Below are 24,482 nucleotides of genomic sequence, written 5' to 3'. Positions count from 1 at the left end.
TCTGTCCCTCTCTTACTTGGTTTGCTACCTCCTTTTAAAGCATACTTTACACACTCTAGTAGCTTTCATAGAATAGATGTGTGGGAGGTGAATTTTTTTTTTTAAACTTTGCATGTCTGAAATTGTCCTTATTGTATGTGATTTTTGTTTTCTCAATCTTTTTAGAAGCTTGTAGGATCTTGTCTTTATCCTCAGGGTTCTAAATTTCATACTGATGTATCATGATGTGGGGTGATTTTTATCCTGTGTCCTGGGTGTTGTGTGCCCTTTCAATCTGGAAACTCATGGTTCCTTACACTTGAGGAAGTTTTCTCAAATTCTTTGACGATTTTGATTTTCTACCTTCCCTTTCCTGTTGTTTTTTGGGGCTTCTATCATTTGGATATTGGGGTTTCTTCTATTTTTTCCTCATCTTTTTATCTTTTTTTTTTTCATTATGAGGAGAATTTCCTCAGCTTTGTATTCTGCCTCACTCCTTTTATTGAGTTTCTCTTTCCATCTATCATATTTTTAATTCTCCTTATTTTGGGGTTCTCCTTTTTAATCTTACACTGTTCTTGTTTCAGCACTGGAATAAATTCTCTGAACTCTTTTTTTTTTTTTTTTTTGTCATGTCTTTTTAGGGTCACACCTGCAGCATAGAGAAGTTCCCAGGCTAGGGGTTGGAGTAGAGCTGCAGCTGCCAGCCTACACCACAGCTACAGCAACATGAGATCCGAGCTGCTTCTGTGACCGACACCATAGCTCATGGCAATGCCAGATCCTTAACCCACTGAGAGAGACCAGGGATCGAACCTGCATCCTCAGAGATACTACACAGGTTCTTAACTCGCTGAGCCACAATGGGAACTCCTGAACCCTACAAATAGTATATACCTATTTGGTGTTTTTTAAATTTTCTTCTCTTTGAATGGTCCCTGTCCTCCAAGATGCTTGTTTCTATTTGTTTTAGTCCTTCAGTTTTGCATTAGGGACATTTTAGTGATCTCAGCATCTGATATCCATCTAGGCCCATTCGTTTGCCTTCAACTATGCCATTCTCCCCACAGAGGCCCTATCTTTTATTCTCTAGAAAATAAGCCTCTAGCTATTTGCCTGTGTGTGGTGGGGAGGCAGGGTGCAGGAGGGAAGCGACGGCCATATGGCTCAGGTATGGGGAGGAGGGAAGGCCATCCAGGGATCTGAACCCTTCTTAGTCATTCAGCCAGTCCTGCTTAAGTTTAGTACTTCTACTCCAGGCCTTTTGGGATATCTGGGGGATGAAATGAGATGGGTCTTGTCTTTCCCACTGCTAACTTAGGATTCAGGGCTGCTGTGTCTTTGCCACTCCTCCATCTGCATTCTAGCTTCCAATATTTTGAAGTAATTGTCTCCTATTTTATTCTCCTTGTTCTTTTTGGTTATGCCTTAAAAAAAATCCTTTTGCTGTCCTTTAACTGGCTTTTGAGAGAAAGCAATTGAGGTCCTTTACCCACTTTTAAAATAGGATTGTATATTTTCTTGTCATTGAGTTGAAAGAGTTCCTTAAATATTTTGGATATTAACTTCTTATCAGATAGGTGTTTAATCTTCCATTTTGACCCAAAATCTCTTTCTTGCTGTTTATTTACTGAACCCTGAAGTTTTTAAAAGGAAAGTTCAGGGGCCCATGGTAAACACTCCATAATGTTTCAGAGAAAGAATTACCAGACCACAGCTCTTTGATCAAGAGTATCCTGTTATTTGAAATTTCTCTTTTAAGCCTAGGCTATTCAACAGAGGAGTGGATAAAGAAGATGTGGTACATATATACAGTGGGATATTATTCAGCCATAAAAAGGAATGAAATAATGCCCATTTGCAGCAACATGGATGGACCTAGAAATTATCACGCTAAGTGAAGTTAGACTTTGTGAGAGACAAACATCATATGCTATCCCTTATATGTGGGATCTCAAAAAAAGGATACAAATGAACTTATTTGCAGAATGGAAACAGACTTAAGACTTTGAAAAACTTATAGTTACCAGAGAAGGTGGGGGTTTGGGGTGGACATGTTGTATAATTAGGTTGTGATGATGGTTGTACCACTATAAATATAATACAAATTCTTTGAATTAAAAAATTATTTTAAAAAATTGAAAAACAAACAGAAAATAAACCTAGGCTGTTCAAAAGCTTTTGCCCCTCACCCACACCTTCTTTCCTCTTCTTCTCTCTCCACCTCCCCTCACCTGTGCCAGCTGTCATTGTGTTGTCCAGTCCAGATGAAGTTCCTCATGGAGCTGCCATGGGGAGACAGCAGGTTGCAGAGAAGGAGGCAGTTATGGGAAAGTGGAAGTATGAGGGAGGTGGGAGCAGGGCAGCATGTCAGGTCAGATCCATGCCAGGCTTTTATCAAGATTATTGGGACTTTTCTCCCTTCTTCTTGCTGGCCAGGGTTCCCAGCAGCAATTCTGTTTAAAGCTGTGGTTTTCCTTCAAGCCCAGCAGAGGCTACACGCATCCCCAGATGGTTTCCAACATCATGGGGTTTCATTGTCTCTTCAAAGAGGAGCGTGCCTTCAGATTCTTGGTTAGCCATAGAGAAAGGGAGCTCAAGAGTGGGCCATTCTGACTCCAGAAACAGGACCAAGCTTATAAGCAATTTTGAGAGAGTGGCTGCCTCTGCGATGTGTTCCAGCAGCAGGCCCTTCTCTACTCCTCCTTCAAGTATCTCCTCTGACAACTTCCACACTTGATATCATATCATATTTTCTCTTAGGTTGAAAATTTTGCTTTTCATCAGAGAAGTTCTATGATCTACTTCTTTGGATCTGAATTGGTAGAGTTTCAGGGGGTAAGAAATAATGACCCCTCTAACCACCCTGAGTTCAGAATTAGTTGAGAGTCAGAAATCCAGAGTCAAAAGCTAACCCATTACTGACTGATTTTTACTGGCAAAGCACTTTGAAAAATACCATGTAAGGTCTGCTGGCCAATATAGGCATGCTAATATTTCTACCATGAATTTGACATCTTATCCACTCACTGGCCAAATTGGACAACGTCAAGCACACTCCATGGGTGTTTAACCCTCAAAAACTTAATAAAGAGAAGAACAGCTCCTCCAAAGGAGTTAGTAAGGGACCGAAAGAGAGGCTCCGGCTGTTATTCTAGTGGAAGCTCCACCCATGAGATCATGAACAGTGGAGAACTGTGTTCCATGACGTAAGGTGATACCAACTTCTCTGAAGACATACCATCAATCTACTGCACATGCTCAGAAAAAAAAAATACTCTCTTAAATCAGGTGCAACAACACATTCAGATTTCAGTAACATTAAAAATCGTTTTCTCATCCTAGAAGAAAGGAAGCATACTGTTGCCTTATCAGTCATTTGTTCCTTTGCTTAAAACCTTCTCCACAGTCTGGACTAAGTGGAGGGGATACCTTTGGCTGTGGTAGGAGCCCTGACTACAAATTCCAGCCCTGTTCCAAACTAGCTGGGAGTCGTTGGCTCCGCTGAACCTCTCTAGGCCCATTTTTCATCTGCTTTAGGAGGAGTGGAGACCTCTCCAATACATGAGCAGATCAGAAGGATGAGGGATAAGACACAGATCGGTAGTTTCTGGGTTGGGACTAAAACCCAGGTGCTTCCCTTCTGTAGTGCTTCGTGTTTTGCTATGCCCTTTTCAGATGGACTTGCAGTGAATTTGGACAAAGTATCGGCAGCACGGAGGCAGTCTTCCTGGCTGAGTGAACATCATTCACTCACTCAACAGAGCATCTCCCTTTCCATGTCAAGTGCTGTGCTGGGCAGTGTGGGTAAGACGTGTTCTTGACTCCACAGCAGCACACGACCTCTGTCCTCATGTGTTTGCAGCTATTAGTGAGCACCTCAAGCACCACCCTTTATTTACAGCCTCATGAGAAGGGCTTCAAACTGACCCTAACTGGAAGAGATCCAAACCTCCTCGGCTGTCCTGAACCCATCATCCCTCTGGCTTCCCCTGAGACCTACAATAAGGCCTCTTCAGTTGACACGACCCACCTCGAAGAATTAGCTCATACCAACTTAGCACACGAGCTCTTGAGGTGCCATGAGGGAAAAAATAAGGAGTAAGGTCCAGAACCATACATTGGCCTCATTAGGTTTTTCTCTTCCTGTTTATAGGCTGCTCAAGCTGGCATTACTATGTAACCATGCCAATGCCAGCCTCCACCTTCACAATTGCAGTGGGATCCTGGACAGAAATGAAGCCAGAGATCTGCTCATCAGATGATCTGGCTGCAGAGACATCCTTCTCACCTTCCGAGGCTGCCTTCAGGTTTGTATTTGGGAGCTTGAAAAACAAACACTTCTGGGAGCAGTATGATGCATTTATTCCAACCACTGGGAACGTGAGTCATCCCTGCTGAGAAACCAAACAAAATATGATTAATCAAAGCAGGAAAAAGCCCTACTGGGAGGGAGAGTTGAGAGGCAGAAATGTGGGCATACTGTTTATGCAGAAAGAAAAAGAAATAGGTGTATGAAATGCTCCGTGAAGTCAGGCGAAATATTTGTATGTGTTTTGTTAATTCCACAGAATCTTCAGGTTTAATGCTTTCTCTCCTTCTACACCTTTTAACTTTGGTTTTCAGTTCACAAACCCAACTTCATAGAAAGAATTTGTTTGTCTGATGGATTGCTTTATAGGCCACTCTGCTGTTTTGGCTCTTTGGCTGCTGTTAGCAGTGCATTTGCAGGGGCAGCCCCGCCTCAGTGCAGGGACTCAGCCCCCATAGGAGCCCAGGACACAAGGAAGCTGGCTGAAGGCCATTGGGCTATGAAAATCTTGCTGGGTCGGGGCTCTGTTAACTTCGGTAGCAATTTCTTCGTCTTCAGGGTGGATCAGAGAATATCAGTTTTAAAAAAGTATAGTATAGGCCTTTGGATATTCACTCGCCGCTTCCCCAGATGCGCAGCTATTTCCCATTTTCAGAGCCAGAAGGGAGGAGAATGCACCTAAGAGGCACACAAGTGTGCTCCTTGTGCACTGCTGCTTCATGCTTTACCCTTAGGACTTGGACACCCATCTCAGTTTAATCCTTTTTCCTATTTATGGAAAGTCACTAAGTCTGTACCTTTTGGTGGAGACTAATGCTACATATGCTCAGTTCATCCTTGCAAACTAGCTATGATACTCTCTCAGTGCAGATTCCTTTTGTGTTGGTTTTATTTTTCTCTGTTGCTTTCATTCTTACCGCAGTGACAGCAGTGGTTTGTATATTTAGGAGATAAAGCCACTGAGGCCTCTCTTAACACGGGGATGTCATATTGCCTGCATTTGCTTTTCAGAGGCAGGGGAGTAATTTCTCCTTTCTGCTCGGATACCCCCCCATCTTGGACTTTCTGCCCTGAGCTGTGTAGAGGATCCTAGCTCACACACTGGATTTCACTTATGCACTCTTGAGGGAAGAAGAGAATTGTGGCCCAAAGTGATGTGTTACGCTCACATGGGGCCAGTTAATTGCATGTGAGACCCTATGGCATTCTCTCCTTTGCTATGGAATTCACAGGGTAGGTCTCACTTGGCAGGTGCAGGCAGCCCAGATTTCCGAGTGGGGAGGACAGGGGCCCTGGAGAGTCACTTGCATCTCTGTGGACTTGGTATGACTGAGAAATGAACTTTTTTTGTGTTAAGCTACTGAAACACTGGGGTTACTTGTTACTGTAGCCTAGCCTAGCCTAGCCCAGCCTGAATTGATACTGAGGCCACTGGATGTTTGCATTCAGGGAAAGTCTGATCTAAGTGTCACCTCAGTTAGTCCAGAGGATAAGCCTATAAGATAGGTAGGTTTCATTGTCTCCATTTTTCATACAAAGATACTGTGGCTTCAGACAGCAACTTATTCATGTTCCCATCCCACCTGAGTTACAACACCTGGATTCGCATCTGAGCTTGCCCCCCAAGAGAGGAAATTCAGAATCTTGCCTGTGGGGGGGAGGGTTGGGGAGGTGACTTTTAAAACCTGTCTGTAACGTCCACACCTCACCTGGAGTCTGATCTCCCTCCCCACCTGGAGAGGCATAATCACGACTGAGCCACTGTTATCAATTGGAACGTGTCATACTGGAACAGAAGACAGAAGTGGAGAGCGTTGCCTTTGAGGCTGAAGGTGCCATCCCTACTGATGGGGTATGTCTCTTTGGGTAGGCCATCATTCCCTGCTCTGTAGAACAAAGACTCTTGCTGGGGTTCTCCAGTTCTTTGCAGGAGTACCACGGGTTTTTTTTATCTACACCTTGGAGCTCCTTGACTGGTAGGGGTGGTATGCCTTAGGAAGCCTAGGGGAAGGCAGGGATAGAAATGTGTTATTTTATCCTTCCAGCCATATTCCCAGAGATACAAGGTGGGTGAGTGGGCAGCAGCCACGTCTTGTGTGCTCACTCAGCTGCCCGGAAGTGACACCATCGGCCTTTCGCTCTTCTTGCCTCTGTCGTTGTGAAAGGACCATGTATGGCCAGATCAATCAGGGATCCTGGAAAGAGAGGCTATCTGAAATGCTTGATGGGGTTTCAGAAAAGGGGGTAAATCCCACTCCTCTTTTGTCCTCCCGAGTTTAGAACCAATTGAGAAACACACAGAAGGCGAGCAAAATAAAGGTTGTATGGTTGGTAAAAGCCAGACTGAGCGAGGGCTCAGGTGCTCAGTTTCAATGGGCTTTCTAATACTTCCAAATTAGACAGAGCTACCCACCCAGACACCCACCCAGCTGGCCCTCCGCCAGCCTCCACAATGCAGATGCACGCAGACCACCTAACAGCCCAAACGTAGCTCCTCTGTGGGCAAGCAGATTAAAAAGGAGACAGCCCAGAGTGGCCAGCCAGTCCAGTCAGCTGTGGAGAAAGGTCAGGCGTGCCACTCTAGGGAGTCACGTCCTTGTATGGAAACGCGAGGCCTGCAGAAGGGAGTCCCTCCCACACTCCCGCCCGAGTCCGACATGCTATGACTAAGTTTTCCCCCCATTTATCACTGGGCTTGTCCATCACAAATGTACTGCTGATAAAATAATAGCTTACATTTGTTTAATCCTTCCCTGGCTGCGTGCTTCATGGGCGCTGTCTTTAGTCATCAAAGGGTGGCTTTGTGTTTTTATCCATTAAATCTTTGGCTCCATGCTCAGTTTGCCAGCAAAGGTGCTCTGAAGTGCCACCTGCAGTGGTGTTTCTGGTTATGTTCACATCTGGTCTCCTTGCCTCCTCCAACACTCTCCCCCACTCCTCCCCCCTTTTCTCCTTCAAACCTTCCTAAGACCACCCGTTCAATTCATGTAAATGTCACTTTTACAGGGGCCTTGTATGCCACCGGCTTGCATCTGCCTGAAGTGGTCATCTGGGTTCCAGAAATTTGGCCAAAGTATTGGTCACAGAACTTGTGATCATCATTCACGTGGGCTCAGTTATGGGAAGAACAGTCCCTCTTCAGCCCCAGTTCCACACACACTCTAACCCATGCTGGGTGAGCAAACATGTTAGTTAAAAGGCACGCAGGTAGACTCCTGAGAGTTTATCAATTTTCTCTGGCTGCAGTATGACCTTCTTCAGCCACGGGGAATCTCTGTATTTTGTTTAACCTCTTGGAGCCTTTGGTAAATTGTCTTCACGTGGGGGCCACACAGACACTCAGCCTTAAGCCCAACACGGAAACATGGGTAAAGTCCGGAGGACTCAGCAAAAGTGATTAAAAGCATGGAAAGCAGGAGTTCCCATCGTGGCTCAGTGGTAATGAACCTCACAGTATCCTTGAGGACATGGGTTCCATCCCTGACCTCGCTCCGTGGGTTAAGGATCCAGCATTACTGTGAACTGTGGTGTAGGTCTCAGACATGGCTCAGGTCTGGTGTTGCTATGGCTGTGGTGTAGGCCGGCAGCTGCAGCTCTGATTGGACCCCTGGCCTGGGAACTTCCACATGCTGTGGGTGCGGCTCTAAAAAGAAAGAAAAAAAGCATGGAAAGCAGGCACCATGAAGAAGAAAAGGCGTTGTGGTTGTCCATCCTAAAGAAGGAAAGACTTAGGGGAAAGGTCTTCTTTCAAGCTGTAAAGTTGATGGACCTTGGAGGACTGAGCCCTTTTTCTGTCTCATTGAAAGTCTGGAAAAGAAGGAATGATAAATGTAAATCACAGGGGGAAATACCTGTTTCTAGGACACCCTTCACAGTGAGAGAAGCCTTTTCATGTCCACCTGGCTTGGCTTTGTTTCTCCAGCCCTTGCTCCCCCCATATTCCAGCTTTCTGTCTCTGATTGCACCCATCTCATTTGCTTTGTGATATACTGAATGCCCTCAGAGAGGGCATCCGGCTTCCAGACGCTACTGCATCATTGTGTATGTTGACATCATCGTCAGCAATTCATGGGGGCTGGTGGTGGTTTTTTTGAACACTTGTGATTTTTACCGTAAGCAAGCATCTCATCTGCTTGCTAACATCTGTTAATAAATTGTGTAAACTGTATCAGAATTTTAATTCTTTTTCTCCCAAGAAAACTAAGTTCCTCAAAGATAGGGTTGGAGTTTTATTCATATGTGTATACACTGCAGCATCCTGTAAGTTGCCTTGAATAAAACAAGAATATGGGACGTATTTACTGAATTGCCAGGTTGAGCCAAGGAAGGGGTTGTGAGTAAAAGGTAGGCAATTCCAAGGGAGACTTTTCTAGTGAGACCTTTTGAACCTCTGATGGGGAAATGTTTGTCAGGTGGTTCTAGCATGGTGCTTCTGCCTTCTTCTTTTTTTTTTTTTTTTTAAGCTTAACCCACTTAACCCACTGCCACCATAAGGGAACTCCAGTATCGTGCCTTCTTGAAACAAGAGGGTGGCTAAAGGAGAGATTCTCTTCACAGTTTTCCATCTTGAGCTTCTGAGGAACACATGGCCACTCTTATTCCTTGGAAAGGCCTCTTATAAAATAATTTCAACCTGGCAATTGTATAAGAGGGAAGCAATGATTGAGTTCCCATCATTTACCAGCCTAACACACATTTCACCCGTTCTTCCCACTCTTGGCAATGTGCATGGGCAGTAACTCCAAGAGCAGGAAGCCACAGAACCACAGAGCAGTTGGACTCAGCTTCAAGAAAAATCCAGTTTTCTCAAGAAGCAGAATGAAGTACGTGGAGAAGGAAGTTCAGCAGGGAGGAGCTTTTGATGACTCACACTCTGATAAAAAGAATAGTTCTTACTGCTTAGGAATGTTGTGTGGGTTCATTGGGATAATGCACATAAAGAGTTCAGAACAGTGCTTGGCACATAGTGAACGTTCAATAGTTGAGGTAGGAGTTATTAGTGTTTATTATTCTTAGCATCATTAGTACTACAGATTATTTATTAATTAACAACCAAGTTTATTCATCTTTATTAGTAAAATACTTACTCGGATTACAAGTCTGGGCACAAGGAATAGGTATCTGCAAGTGCTTGACTGGTTGATGATATTAAGGGTGCATTGGGGGAGTTCCCGTCGTGGCGCAGCGTAAACGAATCCGACTAGGAACCACGAGGGTGCAGGTTCAATCCCTGGCCTCGTTCAGTGGGTTAAGGATCCCGCATTGCCTTGAGCTTGGGTGTAGGTGGAAGGCGTCACTTGGATACGGTGTTGCTGTGGCTGTGGTGTAGGATAGCAGCTGCAGCTCCGATTGGACCCCTAGCCTGGGAACCTCCATGTGCCGTGGGTGCAGCCCCAGAAAGACAAAAGACAAAAAAAAAAGAGTGCATTGGAGCAGACATATAATGCAGAGGTTAATAACTGCAGGTTAGTGTGAAAGGAAGATACAGCATTGTTGAGTTACTGGTTCTGTGGAAGACTATTCATGACTACAGAATTACTGCATTGCCTCAGGGCTGTTGTCTGAAGTGGGGCTCGTGTGGTAGGTTGCCAGAAATCATAGCGCCAGAAGGAAGCTTAGAAACCATTTTGGGTTTTTTGTTTGTTTTTAAGCTAAGCATAATTAACCTAACAAAAAATGCACAAATCTTAAGTGTTTGGTTTGATGAGGTTTTGACAGTTGTACACCCCACACCCCAAACCATCCATCACCCCAGTAAGTTCCCTCACACCCCCTTCCAATCGCAATCAATTCCTCTCCTCCCTCAGCAGCACTCTTTGTGAGGCCATGTTAGAGATGTGGAGAAAGCGGGCCCCAGATACTGAGCTGCCTGCCTCAGGTCACAGTTAGCCCGTCCAACAGCCTAGATTTCCTGGTCCCCCAGTAGGAACCACCTGTGGCTTCCCCGATGCCATTTCCATTTTTATGGAGAACCTTAATGGTCTTAATGGTTAGCTTGTTTATAGCTCGATTGCCTTCAAGTCCGACATTTTTCTCCCAGGCTTTGATTATGAAACACGGTACCAATTCACACATCTGGAATAACCTCCATCCCCCTGGCTAGTGCCATGTGCGTCCAGAGAGGATTTAACTCCCTTTTCTTTTGAACTAAGTGACTTTGGGGGGCGGGGTATCTCTTCGGCTGCCCCAGCCTTTGGTTGAACTGATGCACCAGCACAGTATTGTCATTCAGTGAACAGTCACAGCCTATTCAGTTTGATGTCTACCTATCGGCACCTTTACTCACTTTCTCCGCAAAGCAAGGTTATCACTCTTGGGACCTTGGCTAGCGTTCAGTGTCAATAATATGCTTCCTGTCGCTTTATCCTGGGAGACGTTTGTATGGGTCTCCACCCATTTCTCTTACCCTGAACTGTGGCGAAATGTCCTTGGTACTGGGAGCTGTGGTCTGTGTCCCAGGCTGGTGGAGGGTGAGGCTTATCTTCATAGCTGTGTGGCTCTCCTTGGGGCGGCCTGGGATGGGCAAAAGGCACTTCAAAAATGTGGAGAGAAATTATACTGTTGCCCTCTGCCCATATTGGGACATGCTAGCATTTTAAGGTTTTTCAGTATTCACTATGAATCTAAAACATATCTACAGTTAGAATTCTAATTTGTAAATTAAAATTAGAGAGGCTTTCCATTCTCTTTCAATCAAGGATGTGTTAACAGGTGGAAAAATAGAGTTTGCTTTGATGTTGGTTTCTTTGGGTAGCAAAGTTCTCTTGAGGCTTCTGAGTCAAGTTCTAGGAATTCTTTTTGAGCTCCACCTTTGACAGAATAACTGGCAGTGGTCAGATGGTGTGGGTTGGGCTCTGATCTGTTTCCTTAAAAGGTTGATTCAGTTAAATTTGTATTGAAAGCGGATTGGGGGAAATATTGTGTCAGCACACCTCTGTATTCCTTAACAGCACAACTTCGGATGGCCTATGTTAAGAACACCTAGTTTACTTTGCAGTGAAAGGTTTTATGTTCTTTAGGAAAGCTAGAGGACTTCCTGTCATGGCTCAGTGGTTAACGAACCCAACTAGGAACCATGAGGTTTCGGGTTCTATCCCTGGCCTTGCTCAGTGGGTTAACGATCCAGCGTTGCCATGAGCTGTGGTGTGGGTTACAGACGCGGCTCGGATCCCGTGTTGCTGTGGCTCTGCTGTAGGCTGGTGGCTACAGCTCTGATTCAACCCCTAGCCTGGGAATCTCCATATGCTGCGGGAGCAGCCCAAGAAATGGCAAAAAGAAAAAAAAAAAAAAAAAAAAAGCTAGCACCTGCATCATCTTTTGGTTCTTCATTACTGAGTCCACATCTTTTATTTGAGGACATTTCAGAAGGGGATCTTTAACTCGATTGCCCTGTCCCTTCCTTTCTGAGTTACAAACGGACCCTGAGTTGGAGAGGATTTTTCCCATGGTGACATTTGAAAAGCACATTTCCGAAGGCAGGAGTTGCGTTTTATTTGGGTGGGGGGTTGTTTGGTGCTTTTGAGTCTTGGAGATTTTCCACCTGTTTATTCTAAAATAAGACTTTGCTGGAGTTCCTGCTGTGGCTCAGCAGAAATGAACCCGACTAGTATCCATGAGGATGCAGGTTCAATCCCTGACCTCGCTTAGTAGGTTAAAGATCCAGCATTGCTGTGAGCTGTGGTGAAGGTCACAGACAAGGCTCGGATCCTGTGTGGCTGTGGCATGGGCCAGCAGCTGCAGCTCCAATTCGACCTCTAGCCTGGGAACTTCCATATGCCATACCTGCGGCCCTTAAAAAAAATAAATAAATAAGTTTTTACTACTTTCACTAGCACAGGTTGAAGATCCTTAGTCAATTCAGCAGATGGATAAGTTTTGACCTGTAACTTTTTTACTGCTCTACGGAGATTGACACTCCAAGAACTCAAGTGAACTTCTTTCCTTCCAAGCCCATCATAACCGCTGTCTCGAAGTTGTCTACTTCTTTTTTTTTTTTTTTTTTTTTTTGTCTTTTTAGGTCCACACTCATGGCATATGGAGGTTCCCAGGCCAGGGGTCACTTTGAAGCCATAGCTGCTGGCCTACACCACAGCCACAGCAGCTTGGGTTCCCAGCATCTGTGACCTACACCACAGCTCACGGCAAGGCCTGATGCTTAGCCTGTCAAGCAAGGCCGGGGATCAAACCTGTGTCCTCATGGATACAATACCAGTTGGGTTTTATAACCACTGAGCCATGACAGGAACTCCTCGAAGGCATCTATGTCTTGAGAGTTCCTCACCTCCACGGCCAGAAGAATGAACCTGTTTCACCATAAAGCACATCTCTTTATTTTGTGTTCTCCCCAGGAATGTTGGTGTTTGTGGACATGTGGAATACCCCTGCCGCTTCCAGAATGCTTCTGCCACCACCCAGGAGGTCATCCCGCATCGGCTTTTTGCTCCAGGGTGCCTCCAGGGTGCCTGCCAAGAGGCCCTTCTGCCGCTGATCCCTCCTTGCCTCTCAGCAGCACACTCTGTCCTGGGAACACACCCGTTCTCCAGACTGGATGTACTCATCGTCCCTGCCAGCTTCCCAAGCCTGGGGATGGCCAGGTACGTTCTTCTGTTGTGGCACCTGGAGGACATGCTTTGGAAATTCTTTGGCCATTTCTTTCTTTCCCTGAGCTCTGGCAGAGCTGCCATCCGATTAGGTTGGAAGGGCCACCATCAGCTCATGCTTGGAGTCTCAGTGTGTGCCCACTCCCCCATGCATGAGCCTTAGGGCATCCTGGGCTCAATTCAGCTGCCTCGAAAATCAAAAGCTCACATTGCAGCTGGGATTGAGAGCATGTTGTGCCCCCAGAGTGATGGATGTTGGCCCGTGGCTGATGGGTGGCTCGTCGGGTTAGGCGGTGAAAGCATCATGCTAATGAGCCCAAGGTCACAGCTCCCGACAGAGGAATGCAACGTGGTTCTAGGGCAGAGGCTGCTCATGTAATCCTGACCAGCTGTCTCATCCGTTCTCACCACTGGTCACGAGGGCAACAGTGTGAGAGCCCCTTTGTCAGAGAGAAATGTGGATGGGTCCGTGTACACCTATCACCACTTCTAGAAAAATCACTCAAAGCAGATAACTTACTGGGGGAGCGTGGGGCCGTCACTTGTCTTGCTACAATTTTGTCATATGATAAATGCATTGCTCTTATTGTCATCCCCTGTTAGTTCCCATAGAAAATCAAGACCCACCAGTTGAACCTTTCCCTGTATATTATTTATGCCTCAGATTCATTCATTAATGCTATTGTCCATTTCACACAGCATTTGATTTGGTTATATACTCAGGATTTTCTTGGTTATATTTCTGTTTGGAAATTTTAATCATGAACAGTGAATATCCTTGACTAAGGATGGGAAAAATAAGCTCATCAAAACATGTGACTTTAAGTTTTTCCCTATTAGTCAAGGCAATTCCTGCCGCCAATTAATTTCCATGCTTTTGAACAGCTGTCATTTGTGGTGTTTTCCCTGAAACTGCACACATTCTTAGTAAAACCATGAGTAGAAAAGAACTGACCAGAACATTTGCTTTTGATCTTTACTACATATGTACACTTTTAAAAAGCTGGCTGGCTAGTCTTAATGCTTGAGGAAGCCTGAGAAGGTCATTTACATGGATTTTTATCCTATATTCATGAAGATAATAGGAATGTAAAAACTAGGATAATTATATGTATTTGGTTACGTGCATCATGTAATTTCTTGGCTCTCTCTATGTAGAATTTGTCTTAACAAGGGGGCTTCTTTGGTCCCTTTGAAGAGTCTGCTGGACTTAATTTGAGCAGAATTATTAGCAAAGGAAGGGTTGTTCATTAAATGTTTCTCATTTGTACACCGTGTGGCGGGGCTATATTTATTTTGGAGTTTTTAGCACTTTATGAGAGTTGCAGTTTTTCAGGGCATTTTTGCTAACAGTTCCAAGTTCTGACCTGAGGGAACCAGAAGCAGAGTATTTTTCATACAGAGCTACATTTATTTGCTAGAGCTCCTTCCTGACATCAGTCTGCCAAAACCCGAATTTGTTGACCTGTGGGCTGATCTATAAAGCTTCTCTTTTTAAGTTTGCATGCCCAAGCAGGTAGAATGTGTGTTTGCTGCTTTTTGAGATATTTAAATTGATTTAAACATGCTTAACTCTGTTTTTTTTTTTTGTTTTGTTTTTAAGTAAGCCTAAGTACTCTATGGCCAAATGGTTCTGGGCACAAATGTCAAAAAAATGTACTGGTGATAATAATTTAGCAGCAACAAGACTGCTTCTATGCTTAAAAACAGGAGAACCGTACATTTAAAAATCTGTGGTTGATTGTCAAATATCTTTTTTTTTTTTTTTCCTTCTTTTTAGACTGTGGAAATAGTCTGCCCTGGTCTAGATGTTTTCCTGGGCGTAGTGACCGTTCCCTGTATTTGAACAGTGGAGGGGGGATTGTGGCATCTTCCCCTGCCAGTTGGGGGTGGGGAGGCACTCTGTTTTTTCCTAACTCTGACCTAAATTGATTCCACTTGCTCGGCTTGATTCTCTCGGGATCCCAACACCTTGAGCCACATGCAACTGAGTGGAGTTTATGACTCAGCCGGCTCCTGGGGCCCTGTTGCCTTATTTATGGTCAAGTCTCGGCTTGGGGCTCTGTAAAGCAAACTGGAACAAAAATGACAGTCTTGTAGGTCCATTCTGTACCCTAAACAGGAGTGGAGAAATCCCAAGTCTAGAAGAAGCCACTCCAAAAGACCTCTACATTGAAATTTGCCATTGTCCCACGAGTTGTAACCCATCGGAGATCAGAGGATTTCTTGGCAAATTAAATGGTTCTTTCCTGAGTCCACCCTTTGTAAACATAAGTGCAAGATCATAAATTCCATACCTCTGCACTTCTTTGGTGACAAGGTCTTAATCATAATGGATGCCATTTTATAGTAATTGAGTATGCTTTTTCATAGATGATATTAAGCAGTCCCTCATGAACTAAGATGGGTAGATTATTAATGACCATTTTAAGGCATTTGAAAAATTGGGGGGATGATATGTATAATGGTTTTGCAGTATTTTAAATATTACATATCAGAGTTCATATGAATAATCTTAAAACTCTCTTCTCTGAGTCTGTCTTTGAGCCTGATTCCAATATAAAAACACATTAGTGCAATTTGAATGCCTGATAATGACAAATCAGCTTATAGGGAAGTAAATAACACACAAGCACTGTTTTAGAATTTGGAGTGCTTTCCAAACATAGCAGTAACCAGAACATTCTCAATACTGTGCTTCATAATTTTTGTTAGCTTGTAATATAAAAAGAGCTATTGGAGTTCCCGTCGTGGCTCAGCAGTTAACCAACCCGACTAGTATCCATGAGGATTCGGGTTCGATCCCTGGCCTCGCTCAGTGGGTTAAGGATCCGGCGTTGTCATAAGCTGTGGTGTAGGTCGCAGACACGGCTCGGATCTGGCGTTGCTGTGGCTGTGGTGTAGGCTGTGATGTAGCTCCGATTAGACCTCCAGCCTGGGAACCTCCCTGCTGGTGCAGCTCTCCCTCCTTTACGGAATCACCTTTCCAGGAGAGAGGTAATTTCATTCTATTCTGATTTGTAGAAAAATGACTATATGTCCTTTAAGACACTGTTGACAGTTCCATTCGCATCCTTTTCTCATTTAGTAAGGATGGGCTTTCCGTTTTTATTTCATTTTACTTTTGCCTTCCATAAAGGCTGAGTCTGCCATATAAGGAGCAGTGGAAGTGCACATTTCTTGGATTGAGTAATATGGTGTCTGTATGAAGATAAGAATGCATTTTAAATGAATCTCCAATGTCTGGAACAACCCTCTTCATGGTGGTATAATTAGCATTCTGTCTTTTTAACAGTGTCCTCCCATCTTCTCAAATGTCTCAGCTGGGGGGACTAACGAGTAAGCCTAATTTCCTAGGTATTGAGAAATACATGAAAGGAGCTCGTTGTCATGCTTACACTCTTTGTTATAATAATAATAATGTTAATGGAATAATATCCTGGAACCAGATTTATGACAGTTGCCTCAGAATTAACACCTCAGTCTTACCTCTGTGTGTGTTTATAATAAATGCTTTGCTTCACCATTTGTCTTTCAGCAGTTCACAATTACATGTCACGGGGCATAATTAGGTTGGCAGAACTGCCTTGCTGACGTCCAAATACGTTCTCTTTTTTTACCCCCTCCTCTTTTTGAATTTGAAGAATCTCCTGCAGATCATTCAGAATGGTTTGATGTTTAGAGCCCTGAGTAAAAAAGCCGTGTCTTCTCTGGCTGTGCTTCCTTACTGTACCACTCTCATGTAGTTCACTCTTGATGCCTCTTGGAAAATTAAAAAAAAAAAACAAAGGAGTTCCCTTCGTGGCTCAGTGATGAGCGAACCCGACTAGGATCCATGAGGACGCAGGTTCGATCCCTGGCCTTGCTCAGTGGGTTAAGGATCCAGCATTGCCATGAGCTGTGGTGTAGGTCGCAGACGAGGCTCGGATCCCCAGTTACCATGAGTGTGGTGTAGGCTGGCAGCTGTAGCTCCAGTTCAGCCCCTAGCCTGGGTACTTCCATATGCTGCAGCCCTAAAAAAACAGTAAAACAAAAACAAACATAAAAAGGCAGCAATGTGCTTGATGATAGGTGACACGTTCTGCTTTGACCTTTTCCCCACTGGTTCTGTACCAGATTGTCTTGTTCGTGTGTTCTTAGTTTGTTTATTGATTCACTTATTCATTCTTAAAATTCTATTAAGCACATACTGTGTGCCAGATAGGATTGAGGATGCTGAGCCTACAATGGTCGACAAGACTGATAAGGTCTCTGTCATCATGAAACTTCCATTCTGGTCAGGGGAGAAAAAGTATACATAAAAACAAATAATTCAGATGTGCGCTATGAAGAAAATATAGCCAAGTAAGTGACAGAGTACCCGGGGACCCGGAGCATCCTTGGGGTGAGGAGGCAAAGAGTGACATTTGCAGGAGTCCCCATCATGGCGCAATGGGATTGGAGGTGTCTCTGCAGCACTAGGGCTCCGGCTCGGGTTCGATCCCTGTGGCTAGGCATAATGGGTTAAAGGATCTGGCATTACCGCAACTGTGTTGTAGTTCACAACTGCAGCTTGGATCTGATCCCTGGCCCGGGAACTCCATGTGCCACGAGTGGCGAAAAAGGAGGGCGAAAAGAAAAGAAAGAAAAAACACTGACATTTGCAGTGAGAGGGAAGAACAGGAAGGAACCAGCCTTGTGATAATCTAGTGGAAAAGCATCTGGCCTGAGGGTAGCTTAAGTCCAAAGGCCCCAAATTGCGAAGCATTGTAATGCACTAGAGTAGCAGACCGTGTGGCTGAAGGGCAATGAGCTATTCGAATGGCTTTCCTTAGGCTCATTTTGGGCACCAGGAAATGCCATGTCCCTTGAGGTCTGGGTCCCCTGAGCCACCCACACCCCCACATGAGGAAACTGAGCCAGAGCCACTAACTAAGAAAGGTTAGAGGTTGAGCAGAGATTGATGGGTCCAGCCAGTCCCGTGTATAGGGAGAGAGTTGCCAGAGAGGTCAGATCTTTTCTCTGATTTCTGGGGGACCAGCAGTGGCATCTCATGACTCGCTGATTGGAACCTGACTTGGCTTAGCATCCATCTACTGTCCTTGTGCAGAATTTTCCACTGAGGGGGCATCAGAGCACTTGGTGCCCAGACTGGCAAACCACCCCCCCCCCGCCCCTTTGTGAAGAAGGGAGAAGTATCAGGTCACTGTTTGTCCTCCCCCTTCCCCCACCGTGGCTGCTAGTTGATTCCTTGCAAAAAAAGAAAAAAAAAATTTTTTTTTGACATAACAGGTCACAGGGAGCGAGGCATTATTTATAGGTTTCCTCATCCTGATTCTTACGTTTTTCGAAGACTGAACAAAAATAGGACTGATAAGTAAAGAGCACAGAGAGATAATGATCAATGACTGCGGTATCTTCAGTGCCATTCACAGTAGAGAAAAACTGTAAAGCTCCCTCTTACCCATGGCTTGTTCTTAAAAGATCTGCTTGTGCAATAAAAGGCTTCTGAATGCTTATACTCACTCCTGACCGTTGCACGCCCAATTTTCTTAAGTGCCTCAATTTGCGAATAACCAGTATGCACATACATGCCCAAGAATGAATGTAACCCGCTCTTCCTCCACCCGCTCCTCCCGGGGTTAGACAGGGTGTTGTCCTGTTTATTCTTATCTCCCAGCCAATGTGTAATAGAATCGGCAAAACATAACATGCTGGTACAAAGGGCCTCTTGTTTGCAGCCTTCTAATTGTGCTCCTTTCTGCCCGGGAAGGAAGCAGTCATAAATTTCTGTCATTATCTGAGTTAGCAAGAGTTCACAGTTTGGGGAATTTTTCTTTACTTTTTCTTTGTTAACTTTGGACTTGAATTTTTGGATCGCCTCATTCAAAAACATCCATACTTTTAAACAATCCTCCTTTAAACTTGAGGAGCTGTGACCTCTTGATTTCTAGGCAGGTTGTGACCATAGCGATTCTTTCCTTGGGGAACCTGCTTCTGAGCCAGAAATTAGTGCACCTTTCAGTTCACTGAGCAGCCTCCCGGCTCCTTTGCTTTCTCCGATGTGCTGCAGATTTGGAGTTTTAGTTCTTTGTTATTTTTTTCTTTTTAGGGCCACACCCACGGCACATGGAAGGCTAGGGGTCGAATCAGAGCTGCAGCTGCCAGCCTACACCACAGCCCCTGCAACGCCAAATGCAAGCCTCATCTGCGACCTACACCACAGCTCACAGCAATGCCAGATCCTTAACCCACTGAATGGGGCCAGGGATGGAACCCATGTCCTCATGGATACTAGTCTGGTTCTTTACCCACTGAGCCACAATGGGAACTCATACTTCTTTGTTATTGTTGTTGTTTGTTTCCCAGACATTAATAAATTCTTAAATTTCTTTCTGCCCAGATCATTTTAAAGAATATTTGGAAGGAGCATTTGTTTTCCCTGTTTTCCAGAATAACTCTTTTCTGTTTTTATGATTAGGTGGGTGTGAGTGATAGAAAGCAGCTCATACCTTCTTTCTTTCCTATAAAATTTTAATCCCTCTGTTTACTGGCGCCCCTGTCGTTGCCATAGCAATGAACAAACAGAACACGCCGCCGTAGGTAGCGAGGTACACAGGTCCATACAAGGTAGCTTAGGCCCCTCACACGCTTCCCCTGTGTTGCTTTCTTTGCATTCGTTTCTCCATTTTGTTTCTTTTTTGTTTGTTTGTTTTGTTTCGACTTGTTTTCTAGGGCTGCACCTGCAGCATATGGAAGTTCCCAGGCTAGGAGATGCCTGGGAGTGGCAGCTGCACTCTTATGCCACAGTCACAGCAACACCAGATCCGAGCTGTGTCTGCAACCCATACTGCTTGTGGCTTGAGATAACGCCAGATCTTTAAGCCACTGAGCGAGGCCAGGGATCGAACCTGTATCTTCGTGGAGACTAGTCAGGTTCTTAACCCGTGGAGCCACAACGGGAACTCCTCTGCTTTGTTTGCCATTTCCATATTTTTTTTCCTGAGAAAGTTATTTGACTCTGTTTTCCTCCTGTATTATAGAATGCCTTTCCCCGTTTGCCATGTGTTCTAGATCTTCGTTTCTCTTTCTTGAAATAGGAACTGGTTTTCATAAGGTGCACCTTCTCTGGGACTCTAGAAGCCCCTGGCTGTGGTTATTTGGTTCGTTGGGACAATATCAGGTTGTGTTGACTGTGGCAGGTAGTGCGAGAAGGTATGCATGTGCCCTGTCCTTTACAGCACAAGCATAGAATGATGCATGATGTCCCCGAGTCACTTAGAGCTGGGAAGTCAGAGACAGTAGTGCAAGGGCCTCAGCCTGGGATGGCTCTCAGAGCCTGGGGTTCAGACTTGGGCAGGACTTCTCTGTGACCCTCTCTGAGGTATATACTTTTGCTTCGAGGACCCCCTGTGGAACCACAACATCACGGAGTCTACTTAAAGGTCCAGGTTCACCATGGGCACGCTTTGAGGCCGCTACCAGGCTAATTCCTGGATCACACAAGTATGTTGGGGCGATTCTCTCTCTCTCTCTCTCTCTTGAAGAACCATAGGCCAAGTGAACTCACAGCTTTTGGCTCAGCCAGAATCTTCTCCTTACCATCAAACAGCTGTGCTGCTTGTCAGATGCAGAAGTAGCATTTTATCATCATTATGCCATGATTCCTCACCCTCCAAAAGATTACGCTTAAGTGTTTTGTTTTCTTTGAACTGTCCTGCACACGCATAGACTGGCAGCCCTGCCTTCAGAGAACACTATTGGGACCATCCTTCAAGAGAAGTTGTCAAGCCTTTGAAAGGCCTTTCTGAAGCAATCATCCCTCTACCTACATTTGTAATCGTCTCCCTCTATTGATGTCATTGCAGGCCCCTAATCTCTTCCAGGCTTGAGCCTGCGATGGCCAGTCAACCAAACCTTTCCATTTTCCATCGCAAAGAAAAGACTGTTTTTTTTTTTTTTTTTCCTCCTCTCAGTTATTTCTTTCCAGAAGCATCATAACTGAATAGAACATATACCCTTTGAGTGCAAAAGAACCATGGACTTGAATGTGCCAAGTTGTCTGAGTCGGAATATTCCCAGTCTTGTGGATTCTCACTCCTCGGACCACTATGCGGAGTGAGCAGATGCTCCTGGCTTGGACTGTGTTGTGTACGCATGTGGGCACAGAGCTGCAGATCTATTTCTTTTAAGGCTAGACTCCTTTGGGGGGAAACACCAACTTCAGAAACAGGTCTCGAGCGAGGCACGGTATATGAATAGCTCTGCTCCAGGGAACATCGCCTCTGTTGTGTAACAGCCAGTGTGTAGCTGGAACCCACTGACATCCGAGCCCCAGAGGCCTGTTTGCATAAAGTGGGTAAGAGATTGCCTTGTTGCTTTACCCCCACCAACTGCCCCCACATGTAATTGGAAGAGTATCCCAGCTACTTTTCTTAAAAAGGAGCATTAACTTTAAAAGGCCAAAGATGTGAGGAAACACTCCTTTAAAAGAGGAGTGTTTTTACTTTTTAAAAAATGGATTGCTCTGTGGGATTTGTGGGCACATTGCAAAAGCCCACCCTGACTTCACCCCGGGAGTGGGGCTTGAAGTAGGACATGTTATATTTCTTGGTTAACTAACCATGCTATTTATAGAGGTGACTCCTCAGAAAGTCTAGACCTCGTTCCAGGAAGACAGAACGCCAAATCGGCCCTCCACGTTCCCAGCCAGCCTGCTGAAAATAATCTCCTCCCCTTTTCACCCGAAAATGGAAATCTTGGAATTCCGTTTCAGGACAGCGTGAATGATAGCTGGGCTCCCCAGCCAAAACTCAGGATGCGCAAGGCCGTGGGGTGCTCCTGTGAGCCTTCGAGGCTGGTTTGCTGAGATACGGGGACCGTGGTTGGCAGAGCCTAGTTTTTGAGTTGGTGTCGTCTTGAGAGGAGACCCTGAGGCCCTGCTCCGCCAATGAGTCAAGGCGAAGTTTCTGGCTGCTATCACACATGGGCAATTTCTAAACAGCCTCTTGAAAGCTGGCAGTTTGGAAAGGGATGGATGGGCAAAGCCAGGAAGCTATTCAGCAGACTCATATCAATGGGCAGGTGTGGTGAATGCTGATGATTCTCTGGCTCCAAGGAAACGTGAGATTTTTAGCCTAAATCAGGATTTTCTACATAGGTTCCAAGACTAGTTGTGTGGAATGTTAATAATGTGGGAAAAGGAACTGTGGGTTAATTGGTTTAGGAAATGAATGGATTAAACAAAGTTGAAAGGGAGTCTTTCCTGGAGGGCTTCTAAGAAAGCCTTTAATATCCTTACTATCCTGGTTTAATGTCCTGGCGTACATGTGCCTCTCAAAGGCAGGGCTGATTATGCAACATTTCCTCAAATGTGGTACCCAGGCCCCCTCCCCTTTACAGTGCGTGTTTCATGGGGCCATTGTGGTCTCAAGAAAACCACCTCCTCAAAACGTACTTTTTTTTTTGGTCTTTTGTTTTTTTTTAGGGCCACACCCGCTGCATATGGAGCGTCCTGGGCTAGGGGTCTAATGGGAGCGGTAGCCGCCGGCCTACACCACAGCCACAGCAACGCCAGATCCGAGCTGAGTCTGCGACCTACACCACAGCTCATGGCAACACTGGACCCTTAACCAGCTGAGTGAGGCCAGGGATCGAACCCACGTCCTGATGAATACTAGTTGGGTTCATTAACTGCTGAGCCACGAGGGGAACTCTGTCAAAACACACTCTAAGACATGATTCTTGGAGAAGTATCTCGGAGTCCTTTGCAAATTGGCTGTGGAATGCAGCCTTCATTCTGTCGGTGGTGGCTGAAGACTTGCCGGGTGTCAGGCACTGCCGAGGGCCTTGCTTCATGGCTGTGAAGAAGATGGGGTCACCATTTAGTGCAGGAGGTCCCACACTTTTCTGATTATACATCAAATTTTGAAGTCACCCGTCTATATATTTAGATTTATTTATAAATTGTACACGCTTAGCACAGTTTTAATATAATAGGTATACTATAATATACCCCAAAACGGAATTTTTTGTTCATTGGTTGGTTTTGTCTTTTAGGGCCACCCCCAGGGCATATAGAAGTTCCCAGGCTAAGGGCTGACTTGGAGCTGCAGCTGCCAGCCTATACCACAGCTACAGCAACACCAGGTCTGAGCCATGTCTGTGACCTACACCCCAGTGCACGGCAAGGTCGGATCCTTAACCCACTGATGGGGGCCAGGGATCGAACCTGCCTCCTCATGAATACTGGTTGGGTTCATTACATCTGAGCCGCAATAGGAACTCCTCCAAAATGGAAATTTAAAAGGATGAAAAAAAAATGACAAAAGGAAGTTCTAGCATTTCTCCCTGCACCCCATTGTATTGGCTAGTACCCCGGGGGTCTCTGCACCCACGTGGGCCCCCTCATGGAGACTGATACCATGGGTTTGGGGTGCTGACTTGGCATCTGGAAAGCTGACATCCACCCAGATGATTCTGCTGCAGGTATTATTTGGGGTGGCGGGGGGGAATGCTGTGAAGGCATCTCTGGGTGGGTATGTACCTCCTGGGAAGCTGTCACAGACTCTGCACCCCGCCGCCTTCTCTCAGGTGAGCGTGTTAGACTGAGGAAAGAGGACACGAAAGGAGTTCCTTGGTGAGGCTCCCTGCTTGCCAGGATCCCTGGCAAGTCACTGAGTCTCCCTGGCCTAGTTTTCTTTTCTGGAAAAGTCAGAGGCTGATTTTGAATCGCCTGCAGCGTATCTTAGAGCCTTAACCTTCTTTGATTTGATGAGGTTTGGATTTTCTTTTGAAGAGGAGTGGGAGTGGCTCTATTTCATTGAGTAATTTACATACACGTATATTTTCTTTTTGATGTAAGGGCTAGTTAGATCATAAGCCTGTGATTTTCTTGTACTGGGCACCTGGGCAGCAGTAGGCGTTTAAATTTTAGGCCCATAAGCTCAAGGTTCAGAGGGCCTCTCTTACTTCTAGTTAATTGCAAAATAAACAGATCTCAAGGGCAGGGGCCTTTTCCTTTCATAATAGCCGCCTCTGCTCTGTACACCATGCATGCAAAACAGCATTTCCAAATGCTGCATCAGGAGCACGCTTCAGCCGGCAATTTATGGCTCAGACCCCCCCCTCTTTGTCCCCTCTGAGTTAGAAGCCGACTCGTTCCCCCACCCCCTCATTTTTTTAGCCTCCAGATATCTCCATTTGCAAGCTAATACGTTGCGTGTACATATGTTTGAACAGTTGTCAGACTTGTCTGTTGCTCAAACTGTGCTTTGGTTTAAAATAAACAACAACAGAAAACTCAGGGGGGTGAGGGGGGTGGGGTGGGGGATGGATGAAGACATTTCAGTTTAACCTGCAGGTGGTGTTGTTTTGACCTTGACAGTCAGCTTGAAACGACCTGTCAAGCACCTTTGTGTGCTTCTGGGGCCTGCCCACCTGGAAGATATTATGTCACCCAAGCTCGATGTGCCCCAGCAGCCAGGCACCAGGTCCCTGGATTTAGTTTTCATCGATGGAGGGTTAATGCCTGCATGGCGGGACTCGACTGAGAGGGGCCCAGCTACAAATGCTGTTTTCACTTAATTTGGATTTCTCTTCTCCCTTGGCCT

General features: G+C 45.3%; 1 protein-coding gene across 12 annotated transcripts in view; it reads left to right on the top strand.

Moving 5' to 3' along the window:
* The window catches only part of C10H9orf3 (chromosome 10 C9orf3 homolog), a 394,233-nt gene that overhangs the window by 80,818 nt on the left and 288,933 nt on the right, over positions 1-24,482 (top strand). For all 12 annotated transcript variants that reach the window (XR_002336297.1, XR_002336299.1, XR_002336292.1 and 9 more), the window contains exons 4-5: positions 4,136-4,289; positions 12,640-12,885. Coding sequence is in view for 4 of the 12 variants with exons in the window: in XM_021064603.1 (XP_020920262.1) it covers positions 4,136-4,289; positions 12,640-12,885 (400 nt within the window). In the remaining 8 variants the exon portion in view is untranslated. The remainder of the gene's footprint in view (positions 1-4,135; positions 4,290-12,639; positions 12,886-24,482) is intronic.

The sequence above is a fragment of the Sus scrofa genome, chromosome 10, assembly GCF_000003025.6.
Source record: "Sus scrofa isolate TJ Tabasco breed Duroc chromosome 10, Sscrofa11.1, whole genome shotgun sequence".
Lineage (NCBI taxonomy): Eukaryota > Metazoa > Chordata > Mammalia > Artiodactyla > Suidae > Sus > Sus scrofa.
The sequence above is the reverse complement of the archived record's forward strand: the minus strand, read 5'-3'. Positions and strand labels throughout refer to the sequence as shown.